Genomic DNA, 23,183 nt, shown 5'->3' with positions numbered 1-23,183 from the left:
TATGGTGCGTCAACTGTGCCAAAGATTCCTCAATGGAAGTATATAATGTAACTCTGGACCCTAGTTTTTCTTTAAAATGGATGGGAGAGAATAAAAATGCAAATCAGGGGAAACCGTATTAAATCAAAGAAATCAGATAATTTGGACCAACCAGAGGATAAATGCTAAATGTAGAGTATTTTTAAAACTAAGGAAAAAAAATAGGCTGCCAGAAGTGATTGAGACACTTTTTTGAAATTTGAGAGTAGCATTGTGGTCGAGCTGGGTTTGAAAGTCACAATTCGGAGAGTGTGTGAGTTGAGAAACAGGCTTATTTATGTATCAACTAACCTTTGGTATAAACCAGGATGTGCTATTTTGATGTAAAAATCACTATATTTGTTAGCCAATCTGTTTGCAGAGTTGACATAAAACTGTCCTTTTGCACTTTTGAAGAGATTACAACATGAAATATTTGGGGGATTTCACTATTTTAAACTAAGACATTAAGTGACTTTAAAAAATTCTCATCTGACTTCATGGGTGGCATACAGTGATATAATACCTCTTTAGACAACTTCCAGAGAATTCCTTTATTGAAACTTTTAAGTTTTACCATGAAATTTTATGTACATGATGGAAAAATGGGAGACACATACCAGTTACATGTCAGGAAAAAATATTTTAATAGTGTTGTTATATAGCGTATTGGCTAGTTCCAGTGGATCTTCATCTCTTACTGCTGACATTATTTCCAGTATTTGACTAAAACAGAACAAAAATGGATGGTTACATTTCTAAGTACATATTCTGTTTTAAAGGTATTATCTTTTTTCACATAAAGGAAAAGATACTGTTTTAGCATCTTTTAACATAAAAAGCCGAGCAGGCATTAAAGTTTTCAGCAACGTTAGCAGAAAGTTTAACTGCTAGGATATTTAAAACAGAGCAGTTAAAGACAAATTTCTGAGACAGTCTTGCATATAACTAGAGCCAGGCACCAGGTTCAAGTAAATTACAAAACCAGCCCATGTTATGTGTACCACAATTACGGAATTAACCCAGTGGAAATGAAGAGTGCTTTTAAACTGTGGGTTAATTACACATTAGTGGGTCATGATGCGCTTTTAAAAAATAAAAAGGAAAAGCACACTGCATTTAGTAAGGCAAGTACTGTTTCATTTTTGTTTGGGTTTTATACATGCAAGTGTACTGAGTCACAGTGTGGTACTGTGGGGATAGCAGTTAAAGTTTGAAAGCCACTGCTTAGAGAACTGGTCGTAGTAAAGGACAGCAAGAAATTGCTGCATCACCACCAGCAGACTGACAACAAAGGAAGTTAGAGCAAGTTACTTAGAACAATGTATGGTTATTAGGGGGGATGGGGAGAGAGAACGTCCTATGTTTTCCCCTTCAACAGAAAGGTGTGAATCTTTCTGTTTGTTTGCCTAGAATAATGATAATTATCAGTAGCTGTTTTCTAGCAATATTATATGTAGACAATATTTCTTATACATGAATTAAAAAGTTCAAAGTCAGAATTAGACATTGAAATATTCTTTGTCTTAAGCTTTTTGTTCCCTTTATGGGTTTTTAAAATATGAACACCTAAAGGAATCAGGGACAGAGATTACAGATTAACTGGAACTTTTAAATTCTATAGGAGTAACAAAAGCCTTGTTTATATTAAATGAACTGACTATACAGTTTTTATCTGACAGTCAAAATAGGCTAAAAGCAAATCTGTTAACACTGAAAGTGACACTAAAGATTCAATTTTCTTAGCAAACTAGATTTTTCTTCTATTAACTACTTGGAATTGGAAATACATAATACTGGGAAATCAGTATGATTCCTGCCACCAATCTCCCTTCTGGTCCTTTCTCCACACTGATACCAGTTAATAGCTTTCCTGCTTAAAATCCTTTGGGTTCTGATAAAATCTAAATTCCTAAGGGTGGCACACAAAAGCCCTCACTCTCTGGCCTTACAGTACCTTCCCTATCACTTACCGAGCATCCTACTTTATGCCACACTGCAGTCATTGTTCCAAGCTCTTCTTCAGTCTGCCTTCGCTGAAGGTGTTTGTCTTGGTCTGGCCTAACTCCTGGTCCAACTTAGTAAACAGATGAAATGTCACCTTAGTTAAGCACTCCATTTCCCCTCAGGGCAGGCAGCTGCTCTGTCCTGTGGTCCCCGTTATATGTTCATACCTCTATAACAGCACTACTATCTTGGATTATACTTTTTATCTGCTTGTTTGCTCTAGGAGGATCCTTGTCAGACTTGGTTAACGCCTTAACCAAAGTGCCTGGCACAGTGTACCTACTCATCTGGTGGGATGAGGGTGGGAACAGTCTTGATTCTTCTGTGTAGTCTCAGTAACTTGTACCTTTCCTGATATTTGGCAAGAGCTCCAAAATGTATTTCAAGGAACTTATAATCTAATGGGGGCGGGGGGTGGGGACAGAGATCTCTATACAAATAATTGGAACATAAAACTCTTAACAGATGGAGTTTATAAAAATGACAGTAAGTAGGAATTAACTTGCTAATTAATATTTCGCATTAGACTAGGGGCATGTGTATTTCTGAAATGTGGTTTAAAATTTTTCAGTTTGCAAATGTTGATTTTCCCAAGCTCTGCCTACTCAGAACTGGTATTCATGATTGCAGTAGATACTCAAAAGCCTTCTTGGTTCTTAATAGTCTGCATTTAGAAACACCTTAAAATTTTGTCTTGAAAATATGCAGCTAAAGTCAACAGCTATACTTTTACTTAAGATTAAGGCAGTGTGGAAAACCAATTTAGATACACTGTTGGCAACTACTTCCTCTAAGCTGGCTGCTGGAAAACTGCCAGTTTCTTGTCTCTACTGTCCTTTTAAATCTCCAAAGAATTACTGAAATGTCTCTGGACTGAACTTGCAAGTACCTACATTTCATAAAAATTACAAGTGTTTCTTTACTAATCAGAGTTTAAATATATTCCTCACCCTACAGATTTTAAAACATTCAGTTTTAAAGTCTTTGCCAACATCAGCATGTTAATAAAGGAAAATCTTTCCAGTGTATCTTTATAGAATAATTCTTTATTTTTCTGCTCACTGAATTTTAGATCTGGCTTATCTAATATAGTCTTACCTGTTAAAACTACTAAAAAAAGATGGAGCATATTAAAGGAATTACTACAACAATCCTATATTAATTTTTATGAATGTGTGATAAATATATCCAGTCGCCCGAACTGGTAAGCCATACTAGATTGATACAGTCAGATTTAAATTACTGCTTGTGCAACAAAAGAAACTGGATGACAGGCCCATTAAAATAAACTTTTCCTATAAATTACAATATGCTGTACAGCTCCTTGGCAGTTAGATGTGTAATACCGCCCTTTTCACATGTGCTCTGTATTAGTTTAAAAAATGATTCTGAATTAGTTTTTTTTTCCCTAGGAAATAAAATTCTATAAAGTTCTGCCCTTTTTCTCGGTTGGAAAAAGGAAATCATTTCTGTAATTTGTCCTTTTGTTCAGAGGCTTAAAGAACTGTGTTATTTCTTAGGTTCATTCAAGCTGTCAAATCACTTAAAATACAGATACCATTAAAAAAAGGTCTTCTGCTAAGACTGTGCTTTTATACATCAGCAGGAAACCTGCAAGATAACAGAACTTAAGCCAGGTAAGGTGATTCTATGTATGGATAGCTTTAAGATCTTTTTCCCTCCCTACAAAATGACAAATGACCAAAATCACATGAAGTTCTTACTCTGTAATAAAACCACTCTGGGTTGAGAGGATATGAAAAAAGGAGCTGATATACAGCAATTAGGCACGAATTCCTCCAAATAACTGCATTAAAATGGTGTTTGATAACTTCACTTGGATTTCACCCAACTTTAATTCTGTCCCTTGAGTTCATTTTGTAAATGGCATTTGATGGTTGACTTCAATGTTCTGGAGACCATGAAAACAAGATACTTACATTATATGGCAGGGTTCATTTCTGTCTTTCAAACAGTGCCCATTTTCCCACTTCTTTTTGGTGGGAAATGAAGTTTTTATATATTTTGATCCAGCATGTGTACTTTTGACTCCACACCAAGGTGCATCTAGAGTTAAGCGAAGAAAGAGAAGTCTCTCAAAGAGATTTTTACCTTTTTAAATAATTGTTTTTTTAATGAATATTATTAAACTATTATATAACCTCTAAAATATACACCATGATTCAGCTTAAAAAATGGTAAAAGGCAACAGAAAACAGCTTTAAGAAAAGTACAAGATAAAATCTTGAACTGTACAAATTCTTAAACTTTTATTTCTTTTTTTCCCCACTAACAGTATTGTTGGTGTATGGTATGCTTTAAAAAATCTAAAGCTAAAAGAAATACAACTGTAACATGAAAACATTTAAGTTAAACTTCTGTTTGCCCCTACTGAATGTAAAACAGTGGCTTTGATTTTTTTTGTTTTTTGTTGTTGTTTGTTTTTTTTGGCTGTGCCACGTGGCATGCGGGATCCTAGTTCCCTGATGACCAGGGATCGAACCCCGTCCCCCCTCCAGTGGAAGCTTAATCACTGGACAGCCAGGGAAGTCCCCAAAACAGTGGCTTTGAATACTGGGATTATTTACTTACCTAAATCTCTAATAAAGAATTGTAATAGTTTACACATTTTACAACCATTGTATTTTTAATAAGATAATTTAGTTTTCATGACTCCCCAAGGAAATACACCTGATTTCTTCAGAATGGCTCAGTCTTGACTTTACTAAAAAAGTCCATGTGTATAAGAAGAGCCTTGAGCTCAGGGTAGAGATAAAATTTTTAGCTTCTAACTTTGTCTTACTTTGAGAGGCAGCAGATTAATTGCTAAAATTCTTAAATCCAATTGATTTAAATGTTTGCACTTTACTTAAAAAGTATTGTACAATTAAGCCATTACAAAGAAGACATTGTTTAAAAAAAATTCTGAATAGTTTTTGAAAGCCTGAGGTGAAATTCTTAGTTAAGACTCCCGTTTAATACAACAGCCTCCTTAGTTACCCACATGGTCTGACGTTCCATTCTTAAGTGCTTAGGCTTAGTCAGACTTCTAAAATTGAAAAACTCGCTTGTGTAAATATTTTCCATTACAGCTCCCAAAGACTTCCTGAAAAGTATAATTGTTGAGGTTGAGCATGCTAATAAAATAATACTTGTTTACTTTTCTCTAGCTCTTTTTGGGTATGGTTTAATATGAAAATTAAGTTCTAAAAGCAAACTTACCAGTCTCAATCATTAATTTTTCACTAGGTATTGACTTCAGAACTTCCAAATTAGCCTCAGTTTTCAGTGAGCTTGAAAAAAAAAAGTTATTCATATATAAAATAAAAAGGTGCATTTAATGAACAGCAACTTTTTCATATTATAAACTTGTCTAAAACAGATTACAGAACTAACCCAAAATCCTGAAACAAAACTTTGGTTGGCTACAATGGAAGTATACTTTTGAAAGTATTTGCACATTCCCATCCTTACAGAATCCAGGTTAAGATCTATTCCAACCAGATCCTGCCTTTAGGGGGTGCAATTTTTTGTGCCTTCGGTTGATCGTCCAATAACTTTCTGTAACAGTCTATGTTAAACAATTCTTTGAAAAGAATTTATTTGCGTCTCTGGGTAATTTGCATAATTTAGAGCTCATAAGGCTGCATTTGAAGGTATGGCCAATTTCTTTATGGGCCAAATACCCAGGGATTCACTGGTATGAAGGAATCAGATACTCAAGGTTCATGTTTCACTAATCAGAAATAGAATCTTCACAAAGGATGAAAATCACAATCACTGTTAGAACTATGAGTATTTAACATGGTATGAAACTAGAAAGCTGGTTAGGAGATGCCAGTTTTATTATTCCTGTTTAGACCCCACCACAACCCACCCACAAATCTGGAAACTTTTAAGATCTTCCATTACTCCTGATATTCTGAAACGTGATAATGTGTCCGGGCATAAAACCTTTTCATCCATTTAGGCAGCTGGAATCTTCCAATTTAGACTCTTCCCCACCCCTAACTGGGAACATATTATGGAAAAACAGGACTTTTCCTCTTTCATTTTCTTTCTTCTCTCTGGGACTTCTATTAGTCAATTTTAGGACTCCTGAATTGGTCTCCGAGGCCCTGTTTCTTTCATACCTTTTTTTCTGGGGAATTAATTTTCATTTTCACACCCTGAGATAGACAGGATTATTGGTTCCAATTCTCTCTCATTTGACAGAATTACATATCTGCACCCTTGCCATGATTTCTTAGTAGGAAGAAGGAACCTGAATCTGGCCATGGCCTCAAGACTTGCTTTGACCAATGGGATGATATGGCCAAGAGGCTTGGAATGCACTTTCGTGATTTGCAATGGCACCCTCATGATCTTCTGAGATTAGCATGCACGAAGTAACTGTTACCTCTTCAGCCTGGGCATCCCGAATGAAAACACATGGCGAAGATCTGAACCCAACATGGAGCCTGTGGCAGAGTTCACCTCTATCAATTAAACCCCAGCTGACCCAAAGACCCATGAGTGTTTTAAAAAAAAAAAAAAAGTTTACTGTAATATGTCAATGAGTTTTGGGATGGTTTGCTATATATGTGATGACATACTGTCCTTATGTTGCATTTTTAACTTCAGGACTTGATATAACTTTTCATTATGGAGAGTTTCAAATATACACATAACTAGAATAACACAGCACCCCCTTCTCCATGTATCTATTACCTATAGCCCCATCAATTATCAACTCCTGGATGATCCCGTCCCACCCACTGAATGCTTTCCTCTGGGATCGACATAAGCATTCCAAGTCTTAGTCCTCAATAATCCAGTTTGTTCAGTTTTCTTGAGAAAAAATTACTTTCCCCCCGAGTATAAATGCTTGCTCCTTTGTACTCTGTGCATGGGAGTGGATATGGGGATTGGTATCTTTCTCTATATAGGCCTTCAATCACCCTGTTTTGGTCGCCATTCTAAGTCCGAAGCCTTTCTGGGATTCTGTCTGCAACACCTGCTCCCATCTCCTCTGAGGCCCTTTAGTGGTACAGTCGTCTAAGTTTTCTCTTCCAATTTAATCTGTCTTCCAGAAATCTACAAAACATTTCCTCATTAGCAAAACTTTGGCCTTTTTTTCTTTACTTTTCCTTTTTGAATATAATTTTATTTTAGCATTTTAGGAGGGGTAGGAGGGAAATGTGTCTGGTTTACCGTAAGTACCAGCCTTTTGTTAGTGTTCTCTAGAAAAAAACAAAATTCTTATTTTCAACCAGCTTAATACTTGGTCAATATATTTTCTAAAATATGCTGATATATTTGATATGGATACTAAATTTAAAACATGACCAAATTTTTGGAGTATTTGCATATTTTTAATCTCATGAAAACAAACTGTCTGATTGACTCTTTTCCTACATATATTAATGCTTGTAAAAAACTGATCTACACAGACATAGAAAACAAACTTATGGTTACCAAAGGGGAAAGGGAGGCGGGGAGGGATAAACTGGGAGTATGGTATTAACAGATGTACACTACCATATATAAATAGACAAACGAGAAGGATTTGCTGTATAGCACGGGGAACTGTATTCAATATCTTGTCATAAACTATAATGGAAAAGATGTATAACTGAATCACTTTGCTGTACACTTGAAACAATATTTAAATAAACTACACATCAGTTAAAAAAAAAACTGATCTAAATACAGAACTATATACTATCAGAAGAAATATTTTTAATCAAAGCCAGAATCTCTATTAAGGTTTCCCATTTAAGGAAGAGCATGTGCATAATTCTGTGGTCAAATTTGAAACTTTCCCATTTTCTTGGGGGGAAAAAAATTCTAATTTAATCTTTAGAAACCAAAGACTATATCATAATGTAAACAGATTAAATTACCATACCCCAGAAACTCAGATTAAGACTACTCTAAACTGAATTTCAAAAGAAGTACAGAAATATTGACTTCGACTAAATAAACTACTGACCCATTAATTCTGAGTTAATGTAGGAGAAAAAAAAATCAAGTAATTAGCTTAAAGCCAAGTCTTTATAAACTCAAGATCACTTAGAAACCTCTAAGACAGACGTACAGTTCAAGTTTGTGAAATAAAGGTCTCTACCCCCTTCTCTTGAAAATCATCCCAAAATAAGAAGAAACAGCATGTTTTGATGAAACTAGGAGACATTTCTAACTCATCACAAAATATAAAGCAGAAAGTAGATAGAGAAGTGGTAAACGATCTATGTTTACGTGCTAAGTGACTTAAGTGCTATGTGCTTGTAGAGAGATACTGAAGATAAGCCAACCAATTCTCCCAAGGAAGTTCTAAGAACTGGAAGAACTAGGTACCTAGAAAGGATGGCGCAGGGCAGGGGACTGAAATGGGGATTGCTTGAAAAGTCAGGGTAAAGAGAAGATGGGATTCTCAGATTACTTTCCAATAAATTGGTGCAGAGATGACAACTGCCCGGTACCCTGGCCCGAGAGAGAGAGGCAGAGGCAGAGACAGAGAGAGAGATGTGTGCCGTCTCTGGACTGGAAGACAAGCAGCACAGAGGAGGGCAGGGTGAGGCATGGACTAGAAATGGAGACTGACTGCTTACTGAACGGAGACATCCCCTCTCCAGCACCATCCTGCTTCAGAACATAGGTATGTTTATGAATTCTCATCCCATTTTCCCACCAGGGATCAGAGGAGCCCTCTCTGGAGAAACTGAACAAACCCAGAGGAAGATCTTGACAAGCTGACACTAAGGATTCCCCGGCGAGAAAGTCAGTTGGCCATCTGTGGGCCTGCAGTTGATGGGCTATCTCCCCACGGAGCTTCCAACAGCTTTTCCCCCTTCACTCTTAAAATATACAGCAAAGAACTGCCTGACATTTGAAGAAAGCCTCTATCATGATAGAGACCAAAACAAAGAGGAAAAGGAACTCAGAGAAAATAAAAGCATTAAATGGCATATATATATAACATATCTTTAGAGAGATGGGAAGATGCTGCATCTACCAAACAAGAATACGGTAGGAAAAAAAACGAGAGCTTTCAGAGACTGAAAACAAAAGCTTAAGTAAGTTTCCTTAAAAAGTTGAAAAAGGGGACTCCCTGGCAGTCCAGTGGTTAGGACTCCAGGCTTCCACTGCAGGGAGCACAGGTTTGATCCCTGCTCGGGGAACTAAAATCCTGCAAGCCGTGTGGTACAGCCAAAAAAAAAAAAGGCTGAAAAATAAAGCACTTGTTTGAGAGGAGGAAAAAAATTAGATAGAAATTGTAGAATAAAAAATGAGATCAGGGACTTCCCTGGTGGCGCAGTGGTTAAGAATCTGCCTGCCAATGCAGGGGACACGTGTTAGAGCCCTGGTCCAGGAAGATCCACATGCCATGGAGCAACTAAGCCCGTGCGCCACAGCTACTGAGCCTGTACTCTAGAGCCCATGAGCCACAACTACTGAGCCCACGTGGTGCAACTACTGAAGCCCGTGTGCCTAGGGCCTGTGCTCTGCAACAAGAGAAGCCACAGCAATAAGAAACCCACACACCGCAATGAAGAGCAGCCCCACTCGCCGCAACTAGAGAAAGCCCACGCATTGCAACAAAGACCCAACACAGCCAAAAATCAATCAATAAATAAATAATTTTAAAAATGAGATCAGAGTATCAGCCTGGGAGGTACAAAGAATGAATAGAAAAAAAAAAAAATTGAGAAAACTTCTCAGGCCTGACAAAGATGAGCCTCTAGCTGGAAGGGGCCAGTGGAGAATGACAAAAACCCATCAAAACACCTTTGCACATTTTGATAATACCAGAGATAAATAACTAAAATATTCCACAGGGAAAGAAGTATGTCACAGGTAATGTATTGGGAAACAGAATAGAGACTGGAACCTAGAACTGGGATATTGTAAATCCTCAGTGAAAATGATCTCTAATCTAGAATTTTATGCCTAGAAAAAATATCAAGTGAAAGTATGTTTTTCTTTTTTCCCCTTTCATTGACTATCCAGGTAAACTTTCAAGATGAAGAGAATTAATTCATTTGCAAACATGTGTTCCAACAAAACAAAATAGAATACATGGGATTTAAAAATAGGAGTTCTATCACAGAAAATACACTAGTCCAAACTGTAGCAGAAAGATAGAAGGGTCAGGAACTAACGAATTATCTGATTATCCACACAGGTTTCCTTATGTGGAAAAATAGAAAAAAGTATTTTACAGAGTTGTTGAAAAGTGTGAAGAAGGCTTCAAGTTTTGAAGAAAGCCAAGTAAATAAAAATATGAGGAAAGTTACTCCAGGAAAATAAAAAAGTGGTACATCACATGGTTCAGCAGTCAACAATATTTTACACAGACATAATAATGAAAACACATAATATGCATATAACCAAAAATTCTCAAATAACTACATTGAGAGGGCTATAGAGGAAATAATGGAGGTGCGGGGGCAGTACTGGATAAAGAACTAAAGTGCTCAAACACCTTAATGGGAATAGACAAAGGGAATGAATTAAGAGTTAATAGCATATATGTAATATTTAGATACAAGGTGATAAAGAGTAAAGTGGTTGGCTCTGGAAAAATTAACTTGGGGTAGATGGCATGCTGGGAGACTGTGCTTATAAGTCTTTTAATACTACTTTATGCATGCATTATTTCCATGTTAATATATAAATTAATTAAATCATCAATTTATTTAAAATATGAAAGAAGCATCTAGGACATTTAAATAAGTCTGAACTCTATAGCAAATAATTAATTTCATGATTCTATATTCCAAAGTGGAGTTTAGTAAAAAAAAAATAAAAAAAATAAAAAGTACTTGGAAAAGTAGTGATTTGAAGGAAATGAAACACTGAAGAGGGAAAGGAAGTCTTACTTTTTGCAATTTATTTTGCAGTTTATTTCATGAGCTACACTGATAACCTGAGGAAAGACACTGGTAGAAGCTCATCAAATTATTTGGAAGAAAATGAGCCCAGGGACCCAGCTATGCTAGCAGACTGTAGTGGGTGCACGAGGTTTAGTGTGTATAACAGCAGGAAGGTCACCAAGTGAGGAAGAGGATACAGGTTCTCACACTTTGAGTGACTTTACACCTGTTTCTTAACTTCTCTGAGCCTCAGTTTCTTGGCCTACAGAGATACAGAAGACGATTATGTCATAGTATGACCCTTCCCCCATAGGTGGACATCACTTGTGTATATGTATATGCAATGCTGTGAACACATACGTTTTAAAGGGATAAACTGATCCGAGAATAAACTGCATTGCTAGAGAAAGGTACCTGCTAACCTCAACAGAAAATTGTTTTCCATTACTGGAACACAGGATAGCAGTTTATAGCTTTCAAGCTTTAATTTGTAATAGTAACATACTGTTTAATTTCTTACATTTATCACTAAAATTCACAGACCAAGGTCAATGCAAAACACATAAATTTTAATAAAAACAAATTTAAATCTTTATCAGTAATTCCCTATAAAACAATTTAAGGAATCTGCTTAATTATAAAAGTTAAAAAAACGAAAACCAAAAAACAACTCAAGGACCTACCAACCATTAAATCCTATGTAGAGACCCAAGTCCATCAAAGCAGCTGCTGCTTCCTTGGTACCGTCAAATGAATGCACCTAAGGACATGAAGGCATAATTTTATTATAATAATTACTTTTCTTTAAAATTCTAAATAACATTAATAGGACTGTCTAAGCAAAAATATAAACGCAGTAGGGGTTTTTTGAACATGGGGTTTCAAATGTGGCCCCTACAATTTTTATTTTCAAATCAAATTTCGCAATTATAACCTGTCATCATCTCCAACGTGATGAGGCAAGGAGACGGCTGCCTAGAATTTCTGTCTGTGGCTGTGCTGAGGTCTCTGCACCAGCACTACTGCTGTACCTCCAGGAAAGGGGACTGGAGGAGAGAGCCACATTCTAGGCAAAAGCATGAGGAAAAGGTAAAATGTTACAAGACTATTTAAAAAATATTTTTAAATGTTCAATTTTTTTGTTACAGGATGCTTTTTTTTCCTAGAAGAGAAGTGAATTTTAAGAGAAAAATTTAAGATGTATAGAGATTGTTAGAACATTGCTTAGAAACTGTAAATTGTTATACAGTCAATAGTATCAGCTCAGCAAGCAAAAAGGGTTGAGATGGAATTTTTCTCCTTCAAAGATAAAGGAGTTAAAGCAAAATTTTTCACACTTCAGATGTATTTATGTAATCATAAGTGACAAGACTCCTTTAAACACACCTAACAAGTGAAGTCACACTAATATAGCATCCAGAGAGTCTGAATACACTGTGGGTAAGATGTTTCTCAAAAGTAACTGTTACACAGCTGCTCAAAAGGGTTTGTTCTTCCCCTCAGCACTTCCAGCTGACTAGAAAGAAAACATAGCCTCCATCAATATAAGATAATTTTAAATACGACCCTCATAAACCATTTTAGAAAATTAGTTATTAATTCTTTATTTGGCAATTTTCTTTTGATAAAAGTCAAACATTTAGGTTGGATTTGTTGTTGCTGTTAAGTTTTTTAAACTACAGCTGACCCTTTAACAACACAGGCCTGAACTGAGAAAGTCCACTTACATGTGGATAACAGCTTTTTTGCTAGAGACCAGTGAGTCTCTCCTAAAATTACATGTGAAAATTGTACATATGAGCATTTTTCTGAGGCAGATTTTCAAAGGAGTCCATGATCCAAAAAAAAAAAATTAAAAATCACTGCTATGGATGCCCAAGCTAAGTGATAGACAGATACTATTTATGGAACTTTCTCAAGACTAATGACTGAAATGACCATAGAGAAGTGTTTCGAGCAGAAGCAAACTACAGAAATGAGAATGTGTCTCTAATCAGAGTGGTAACAGTAAATAATTACAGTTGACAAGAAATTAAGAAGGCAAACCTGAAAAGAGTGCTAAAATATTTTAAAATATTATTAAATTTCGTTTATATTTTGCTCAAAATTTAAATTGAAGAACACTAAAGAACTGCTGATGGAAGAAGCGGAGAAAAAGAAGATCATGCAGACTATTACAATGTGCAGGACTAAATTCATGGGGTTTTCTTGTGAACAGAATTCTGTACTCATTCTTGTACTCTGAACAAAGTAAATGTAACTAAAATAGTGTGGTTTATGTTTGTACCATATCTGATCTATAGATTTAACAGTAAATTTATATGCCCTTCTAATAAGAGAGAGCAGAACCTTCGTAACTTTATTGCTGACATCTGAATCACTTTATAGAGGCCAACATCATTTATTAAAAGCAGTTTCTATACTTACCACTCCACCTACACACCGATCTCTATTCCTTCTCATTATGTCTGTGAATTTAAAACAGAAACAACTTGATCTTTGCAAATTCTTAAATTTTAAATGAGATTTTAGCTTTAGCAAATAGCTTGATATCTGCAAATTCTTAAATTTTAAATGAGATTTTAGCTTTAACTCACCCAAAAATTCAGCATGTGAGTTCCGACAATGAAGAAACATTGGTAATTTTGTTTGTTCTGACAGTTCAAACTGTTTTTCAAAATATCTGCAAAATGGAAAAAAAATTTTCCTCATTAAAAATTTTATTTTAGCATGAGAAAAATAATTGTCAAATGATTTTTTTTTTAAGTTAAAGGGCTTTTATTCTCTAGAAATGATAGAACAGAAATAGTGAATTCAGGCATTTAAAACACATCAGGCCTAGCCGAAAGCTTTTATAAAAACTTCCTGAAAGGGTTACTTCATTTTCTGGGATTACAAAATTATTTTCAGAAATGTTTGTTAGTTTTTCCATTGTAACTGCCAGGTAAATTAGGTAGCACTTTACCATTGATCGCTAGAAGTAAAGAGCTGTAAGGTTTAAGTTTACAGACTGTTCCCCCAAATAATTACTTTTAACTAGCTTTCTGACTAAATCCCAACAAATGAAGTGGACACCCTCCTATTACCCGTGGGATCCCTTCCCCGAAGCATGTGTTGGTGGCCGAAAAGACATGGCCAGCCCCTTGTCCCGAGAGCTGGCTGAGCACCACCAGTGGGCATCAACTCACTCCAGTGAGAAGCCACTTCTACTCAGTGTTTTCTATGTGCTGTTATACAAGGAGTTATTGCCACTGAGCAAAAAGAAGGATTCCCTTAAAAACTAAACACAAAGAATTTATGAAACAAATGAGCACAAAAACTGAAATACTCTATTTTTCAGAAAAATGAAAATTACATGATAAAATGGCAGTCCTGAACATTTTAGAGTACTTTATAAGAAGAGTTTTAAGTGCCTTATACCATTGTCTCATCTAATCCTCAAAATAACCCTAGGATAGATAGGACAAGAGCTGGTGTCAGAGGGGTGTAAGACCTTGTCCAAGATCACAACACACAAGAGGCTTTCAAGAAGCCTCTTCCTGGTCCCAGCATTTAAGGACAATATCCAGAGGACATGACAGGGTGGGAGTTCTGTGTGTCTTCATTTCAGCAGTGTTCCCTCTCGTTCTCATTAATGGTCATGTAGTTTAAGCTAAACGAGGAGTTACAGACAATAGGTGTCGTATTATTTTCTTAAGGGGTTTACCTCTTCTAGGCCCCTAATTTGGGGGAACAATTCCTCCGTGTATAACTTAAATCTCTTTTGCTGAGTTTTCCTATATCTTGTCTCCTTGAAGTGCCAGACAGCTATTTTCCTAAGAGCACCCCTTTTGTAAAACTCTTGAAAATGCTACATTTTAAAATTAGAAATAGAAATGTACTTCTCAAAGAAATAGTCATCCTAAAATTGGTGGTCTGTGTCTTTATTATCCAATTTTTTTTTTTCAGATTCTGCTGGACTAGAATAAGCAAAAATATTTTTAGTTAGCATGGTGCTGAAACTTCACAGTGTAGGAAATATAAACGATCACTGGGACAAAATATTTTAATAATTACTACTGGTCACTATTTCCATAACCTCTAAAGTAATTCAGATGTCAGCAGTTAAGTGCTCTCCAGTCATTATGTAAACGTTACTCTGTATTTGGCTTCTGGCTACACACAGCCATACAACCAAGCCACAGATGTACAGAATCTAATGATCAGCTTGGAAATAAGCCTTCCTATCGCAGAGTAGGCAAAAGTACAATTTATGACAATAACAGATACCCAAGCAACGTGCTTACAGAATTTTATATAATATGAGAAAAGAAAAGGTCGACGTGCTCAAGCCAGCTAGGTATCATAAGAAAACCATGTGGTAAAAAATCATTCCCAATGATACAAATCGAGGATAACTGGTACTTAACATCAAATGACTAGGGTCTTTAAAGAAAAAACAACCCACTACGGTAACTAGGAATAACAAAAGAAGCTAAAGGGCAGGAAGTGGCACCTATATTTTTTTAACTCAGGTGTTTTTTAAAAAATATTTATTGATTTATTATCTATTTATGGCTGCATTGGGTCTTGTTGCTGCACACAGGCTTTCTCTAGTTGCGGCGGGTGGGGGCTACTCTTCGTTGCGGTGCGCGGGCTTCTCATTGCAGTGGCTTCTCTTGCTGCAGAACACGGGCTCTAGGCGCGTGGCACTCGGGCTCAGTGGTTGTGGCACGCAGGCTCTGGGCGCAGGCTCAGTAGTTGTGGCGCACGGGCTTAGTTGCTCCGAGGCATGTGGGAATTTCCTGGACCAGGGTTTGAACCCATGTCCCCTGCACTGGCAGGTGGATTCTTAACCACTGCGCCATCAGGGAAGTCCAGTGGCACCTATTAAGAGACTTCTCTGCTTCTTTTAAGATTTTTAAAAATTCATAAATGAGAATCATTCTTTGAGTTGGATTTGCTCACTTTAGCAAAGCTGAAATTTGCTTCTGATTGTAAATATTACTGCTTCTTACATTTTAGGGTCAACAATAGCTAAGGTCAGGGCTTGAAAAGTTCCAACTTCAGAGTACCAGCTGTTATTACAGGCATACCTTGTTTTACTGAGCTTCTTGGATACTGTTTTTTTGTTTGTTTTTACAAATTGAAGATCTGTGGCAACTCTACGTGAAGCCAGTCTATCGGCCATTTTTCCAACAGCATTCGCTCACTTTGTGTCTCTGTGTCACGTTTTGGCAAGTCTTGCAATATTTCAAACTTTTTCATTACTGCATTTGTATTGTATTATTGTATTTTCATTATTGTATCTGTGATCAGTGGTCCTTGATGTTACTATAGCAATTGTTTTGGAGAGCCACAAACCTTGCCCATACCAGACAGCGAACTTAACAAATATTCTGTGTGTTCTGACCTACCAGCATGTTCCCTGGTCTCTCTTCCTCTCCTTGGGCCTCTCTATTCCCTGAGACACAACAGCACTGAAATTAAGCAACTAATAACACTACAATGAATTGCCTCTAAGTGTTCAAGTTAAAGGAAGCGTTTCATGTCTCACACTTTAAATCAAAAGCTAGAAATGTTTAAGCTTAGTGAGGAAGGCATGTTTAAAGCCACGACAGGCCAAAAGCTAGGCCTCTTGAGCCAGTCAGCCAAGTTGTGAATGCAAAGTTAAAGTTCCGAAACAAAATTCAAAGTGCTACTCCCGTGAACACACAAATGATAAGAAAGCAAAACAGCCTTACTGCTGACATGGAGAAAGTTTTAGTAGTTTAGATATGAGATCAAACCAGCCACAACATTCCCTTAAGCCAAAGCCTGATCCAGAGCAAGGCCCTAATTAACTTTAACTCTATGAAGGCTGAGAGAGGTGAGGAAGCTGCAGGAGATAAGTTTGAAGCCAGCAGAGGTTGGTTCATGAGGTTTAAGGAAAGAAGCCATCTTCATAACATAAACGTGCAAGGCGAAGCGGCAAGTGCTGATGCAGAAGCTGTAGCAAGGTATCCAGAAGATCTAGTGAAGATAATGAATGAAGGTCGCTACACCAAACAATAGATTTTCAATGTAGATGAAACAGCCTTAAGTTGAAAAAAGATACCATCTAGGACTTTCATAGCTAGAGAGGAGAAGTCATTGCCTGGCTTCAAAGGACAGGCTGACTCTCTTGTTCGGGGCTAATGCAACTGGTGACTTTAAGTTGAAGCCTATGCTCATCTACCAACCTGAAAATCCTAGAACCCTTAAGAATTATGCTAAATCTACTCTGCCTGTGCTCTATAAATGGAATAACAAAAGCCTGGATGACAGAACATCTGTTTACAACATGGTTTACTGAATAGTTTAAGCATACTGTTGAGACTTAATGCTCAGAAAAAAAGATTCCTTTCAAAATATTACTGTTCATTGACAATGCACCCATTCATCCAAGAGCTCTGATGGGGATGTACAATGAGATTCATGTTGTTGTCATGCCTGCTAACAACGTTCATTCTGCAGCCCATGGATCAAGGAGTAATTTTTACTTTCTCGTCTTCTTATTTAAGAAAAAACATTTTGTAAGGTTATAGCTGCCACAGATGATGAATCTGGGCAAAGTAAATTGAAAACCTGGAAAGTATTCACCATTCTAGATGCCATTAAGAATATTCGTGATTCGTGGGAAAAGGTCAAAATATCAGCATTAACAGGAGTTTGGAAGAAGTTGATTTCAACACTCATAGATGACTTTGAAGGGTTTAAGACTTGAGTGGAGAAAGTAACTGCAGATGTGATGGAAACAGCAAGAGAACTAGAATTAGAAGTGGAGCCTGAAGATGGGACTGAATTGCTGCAATCTCATGATAAAACTTTTAAGGAATGAGAAGTTTCTTTTTATGGATGAGCAGAGAAGGTGGGTTCTTGAGATGGAATCTACTCCTGGTGAAGATACTGTGAAGACTGTTGAAATGACATGACAAACTTAGTTGATGAAGCAGTGGCAGGGTTTGAGAGGACTGACTCCAATTTTGAAAGAAGCTCTACTGTGGGTAAAATGCTATCAAACATCATCGCGGGCTACCAAGAAATAGTTCCTGATAGGAAGAGTCAATCAAAGCAGCAAACTTCACTGCTGTCTTATTTTAAGAAACTGCCGCCGCCAGCCCAGCCTTCAGCACCACCACCCTGATCAGCCAGCAGCCACCAACACTGAGGCAAGACCCTCCACCAGCACAAAGACTGACTCGCTGAAGTCTCAGATGATGGTTAGCATTTTTTAGCAATGAAGTATTTTTTAATTAAAGTCTGTACATTGTTTTTTTACACATAATCCTATCACACACTTAACAGACTACAGTATAGCGTAAACATAACTTTTATATGCACTGGGAAACCAAAACATTCCTGTGACTGGCTTTATTGTGATGGTCTGGAACTGAACCCCCAATATCTCAGAGGAATGCCTGTAAGTTGGACTGAGGCAACTCCAGAAAACCCAAAGCGTTCCAGCAGCGCACCTGAACCCAGTGTTACTCCCTCCTCTAAGCCAGAGGAGAGACTGAGGCTCCTTGCCATCATCTCTGAGGTTTCCTAAATCCGCAAATGATTATTTTTGAAATTTTGTCTGATGTCTGACTAAAAAAAAGAAAAAGACCTGCACAGTAGTAACCCCAAGAAAAATGCCCAAAGCAAATGCCTCCCACTCAAGTGAACAGAACTCTAACTTGCAACAAGGAAAGGAGTGTAGTAGCACAAGGCAGAGAAACTGAAAATACAGGGTATGCCTAAAGGCTAACCTTTCCATAACTAAATCAGGTCTTTTCCTTGTCTTCTTGCTTTTCTTCTCTTTTTGCTCTTTAAAAAGCACTTTTCAAAAATCCCACACAGAAACTATAGCCAGCTTCCTTTAGGTTGGCAGTATTTCTAAGAATAATACAACAGCCACAATTTATGGAGCTCTGACTCTGTGCCGGGCACGGCACAATGGCTTTACATACTAAATGTTAAGAAAGGCAGGTGGTATTATCCCCATTTTAAAGATGAGGAAATTGAGATTTACAAAGGAATATATAGGTACCAAAAGGCAGTTATGATTCAAACCTAAAGATCTGTTGATTCCAAAGGTCTTTTAATACTATGTTATCTACTGCCTTTACTTACCATTATTTTTCAGATACTTTGTCTATTGCACAGTAGTGGGTGTTTTTTCGGTCTTGCCTCCTAATCCATTATACTAATTTATTTTCTATTTTTCTCTTCTCACAGGTCTTTTTTTTGACTATACTTTTTTACTTAAAAAGTAAAACAAAAATGACAATCACACACTAGTTAATTGTTTCAGATGGACAACTGGCATATATAAGCACAGACCAAAATGTAAATTCTTTCAATAGACTCAACAGTAAAAGCTGAATTATAGGCTTTTTATCCATCATGCTCTACAGGAATCAAAAAGACACTTTCCTTATTATTAAAAATTCAGTGTACATTTACGATGTGCTAAGAGTACTGTGCTAGGCTCCATAGGAACTAGAACATGAGGAAGGCTTGGTCTGTGCCTTTGAAGAACTCAGAGACACTAGTTTGTTGTGGGAGCGGAAGTGGTAACACAAACACTTTTATTACAATGTGAGAAATGCTGAAACAAGTACAGAGTGCTGTGTGGCAGAGAATAGGGGTGATGCTGTTAGTACGTGCTATAGGAAAGGACGGAGCAAAGGTAGGAGACATGGGTATATGTTTCCATAACAACAATCCAAATGCAATTACTACTGGTTTGTCACTCTTTTACTCACTAAGTCATTTGATTATCTATAATAAAATGAAATTTCAAACTCAACTGCCCATCTATTCAAAATTTCTACTGTACTTTAATTCGTCCTTAGCCTTACCTGTTCTGGAAGAGGCCTACGTCACATCCCATCACCTTAGCAAAGCCTTCTGACTCCCCCCAGAAAGTGAGTCTTTCCCTCTGCTGTTCACATACCTTTTTGATAGCACTTTCCAATATTTATGTCCTCTCTTATCTGTAGAGGCACTTATTCTTCTTTGTATCCGACTGAGGAGACACTTGGTAATCATTCACTTAATCAATGGAGTTCAACTCTATTACAGATCAACATCTGGACAACTGGCATGTGTGATGAAGCATAAACTATATACTGCTATATATACATCGTTTTAAGTTCTGATCTGAAGATGATGGAGCAGTAAAAGAGAGCTGATACTATCAATGTTTTCGTTAAACACACACACAGATCAGGTTTAAAGTATTTAAGTTGCATTTTAGAATCAGTTTAAGTCATCTGGATGAAAAGTCATATGGAGGACTCTGCCACTGTCCTTGATGGTCACACCACACAATCTGTTTGCCTCATGAGGCTCATCTTGGCCAAAAACAGACACGAAAGTGGAGGAATTAAGATGTGTGGGCTTAACCGAAGAAGGTATTACAGCCAACTGTTTCTCTTTTTAAATGTGAATATGTGAACTTTTAAGGTTAAGTGAACTGACCTACATGATATTCGAGAGGGGTACAGAGATTTAATAATGCTGCCAGTAATCACGTGAATATCCCTGAAAAACACGGCAAATAATATGCTGCTAACTAAACAGCTCTGAAAGGTTCTATAACTGTGAAGCCTGAAAGCAAGAGTCCATAGAACATTACTCTAACCCATCCTGTGTCACTTGGTTATGGTCCTTCAGGAATTCTGGACCCTGAAGTCCAGGGTACGACAGGCTCACTGGTCAATCTGCGCCTCACTGGAGGCACTGTCACCTGGACCAGTCACACTGGGATTGCGTGTGTGGGCAGGGGAGGGAGTGGGAGGAAGTACACTTCTGGCAGGTATGGTTAAAAAAGTCCCTTCAGGCCATCAAGCACTGGCTTAATCAAGATCATATGACAAGAAATAGTTAATTATTAAATATTATGAGACAGCTAGATGGTATCTTGAGAGAATTTGATCCAGACTCCTCTTTCATGTATGAGAAACTAAGCAGGATGGAGGGTTGTTTATTCTTAAATGGCTCCAGGAGCAGATACTATACCTTATTCATAGTTTTGTATACTATGAGTATACTATGAGTTCCCAGCAGTTTCTAGCACATATTACTCCATAAATATTTGCTGAATAGATGAATAACTAAATTAGCCTCCTTTAGAAACTCATTTTAATGTTTTACCATCTTGACAATTAATACACTGTTTTTGAAATTCAACAAAATGCTTATGTCTTAAATTAAGCCTATAACATAATTTTTCTTTTCAGCCTTCAACACTACCCACCAGTCTGGTGACAGGAGTTCCAACTAACAGCTACAGGCAATGGGTTGTAAGAAGTCTCTGAGGCTTGTGAGCTTGGAGTTTCCTCAGAAGCCACCACTCCCAACATGGATCCTATGAAAGGATTCTCAGGTTCCAAACTGACAATATTCAACACCCAGCAAGAGTAAAATATGCTTTTCTAGCTTTGGTGATTGATCCTATAATCTCTTTTTATTAATAATATCTTTTACTCTTAAATCATATGCCCCACAACTGAATTTAATTCATTTTATTGGAATGGTTCATGTATGAATGCTCTTATTAAACAAACAAAAATTGAAAGTCTATCACGTAAACTCATCCCTGTTTCTACCATTAAAATCAAGTTAAATGGTTAAACAATTAGGGAACTATATGCTTCCATACCTTATGAATTCCACTCAAGTACGCATGGAATTTGTTTCACTTAACTTTTAATATACAAAGGGAAAAACAAAAAAGCCTCATGCTTAATCTAACTACATTCTGAACTGATAAAATCTACTTAAAATCACCCTTAAGATTTTACAATACGATAATTTCTAAAGACAACAAATTTCCTTACTTGAGCTGAGTACCTTTAGGACAAAACTGCAGTCGGTCAAAATCTTTAAAAGATAAAAAAGAATCAATAATTACTCATGACTTGTACACAACAAATCAATTATTTTCAAACAAAGTCACTCTAACGGGATAAGTTGGCACTTACCAAGTCCACATTCCCCTATTGCTACAACTTTCCCCTTGTTGTTTTCAGCGAGATTTAGTAACTCCATCAAGTAAAGATCAGGGTTATTCTTTTCAAATTCATCACATCTTGTAGGATGACACCCAACTGTACTGAAAAACATATCTAGCACAAAATAATGTCTTAGGATTATTTTCAAAATATTTTTTCATATTTAATATGCAAAAATGATATAATATCAAATAATTTCAACTGGTCAGTTTTTAACAATACCCATAAACTAGTCAAACTACCAGAATTGCACTGGGTTAATCACATAAGAATTTTTGGAATACTAACAAAGTAGGACATGAATATGACAATTGCCTTAATGTACTGGTAAAAATAATTCAACTCTTCCAAAGTTTGGTATTTACTGAGCCTTCTGAATGGAAAATGAAACAATTTCTTAGGTAATGACATTTCATTCTACAATTTTATCTTTAATATTCACTGTTTACGTGACTCAGGTTTCATGTAATAACAGTTAAAATGCACTCCTTTCCCTTAAAAAGGGTAACAGAGGTGGAAGTAGGATTCATTTTTCTAATAGAAAATAAAGCTCACTTATTTGGAGGCTGTACTTTGGTATCTTAATTGTATGGAACACAAGTGTGAGGTTGAAAAGGGCTTAAAAAGCTTAAGGCGCTTGCACCTGATGAACCCATGGGAGAGACCTGTTGCCTTCCTCAGGCTCCCACGAATATGTTCATGCATAAAAGGAGCTTTTAAAGCAGTGAGGTAGCAGGTATACGCAGAGGAGTGGAAAAGGGTTGACAATGGAGATCCGAGAACTTTTAAAAGCATATCTGTTTGGGGAATAACAAGTATGCAAGATAATATTCTTATACACATCAAAAGCTTCTGGGAAGATGATTATTTTTATGACTTTAATCACTAAGAAAAAGTGTCAGTGGATCCTGAAGAGAAGTATGCATTTTAGAAAGATTTCAATAAAAAACAGCTTTTAATGAATAAACCAGTATTTTGAAAAATAACATGGAATGCCTAATTCTTCAGTGTCTAGCACATGAAGTATGCTCCCTGCTGCTCCCCAGCAAAAAACAAACCAAAAAAAGGTTAGGTACATGAATGCCAGGTAAAGGAGGTGTTTTATGTAACTAGGATTCTTGTAGGAATCAACTCCAAAACTTTACAGACTTTAAATAAATGCAAATATATGAACATAAAGTGAGCACATGAGGGATTATATATTATATTATTATTTGCATTCCTGGGGCCTTGCACAGTGTCTCTGATCTGCATGATGAATATTTATAAATATTTATAAATGATAAATGATCTTTCA

General features: G+C 36.7%; 1 protein-coding gene across 5 annotated transcripts in view; it reads right to left on the bottom strand.

The window, feature by feature from the left end:
- Positions 1 to 557: 557 nt before the first annotated feature.
- TATDN1 (TatD DNase domain containing 1) overlaps positions 558 to 23,183 on the bottom strand; it is a 37,958-nt gene continuing 15,332 nt past the window's right edge. For 3 of the 5 annotated variants that reach the window (XM_067711316.1, XM_067711320.1, XM_067711319.1), the window contains 8 exons: positions 21,857 to 22,000; positions 21,713 to 21,755; positions 13,481 to 13,566; positions 13,311 to 13,351; positions 11,567 to 11,643; positions 5,248 to 5,318; positions 3,966 to 4,092; positions 558 to 744 (listed from right to left, as the gene is read on the bottom strand). In XM_067711316.1, the coding sequence (XP_067567417.1) occupies positions 642 to 744; positions 3,966 to 4,092; positions 5,248 to 5,318; positions 11,567 to 11,643; positions 13,311 to 13,351; positions 13,481 to 13,566; positions 21,713 to 21,755; positions 21,857 to 22,000 (692 nt within the window). In that variant the 3' untranslated portion in view covers positions 558 to 641. Of the gene's footprint in view, positions 2,096 to 3,965; positions 4,093 to 5,247; positions 5,319 to 11,566; positions 11,644 to 13,310; positions 13,352 to 13,480; positions 13,567 to 21,712; positions 21,756 to 21,856; positions 22,001 to 23,183 lie in introns of all 5 variants that reach the window. The other 2 variants (XR_010936171.1, XM_067711317.1) reach the window with 2 other exon arrangements.

The sequence above is a fragment of the Pseudorca crassidens genome, chromosome 17 (assembly GCF_039906515.1).
Source record: "Pseudorca crassidens isolate mPseCra1 chromosome 17, mPseCra1.hap1, whole genome shotgun sequence".
NCBI lineage: Eukaryota > Metazoa > Chordata > Mammalia > Artiodactyla > Delphinidae > Pseudorca > Pseudorca crassidens.
The sequence above is the reverse complement of the archived record's forward strand: the minus strand, read 5'-3'. Positions and strand labels throughout refer to the sequence as shown.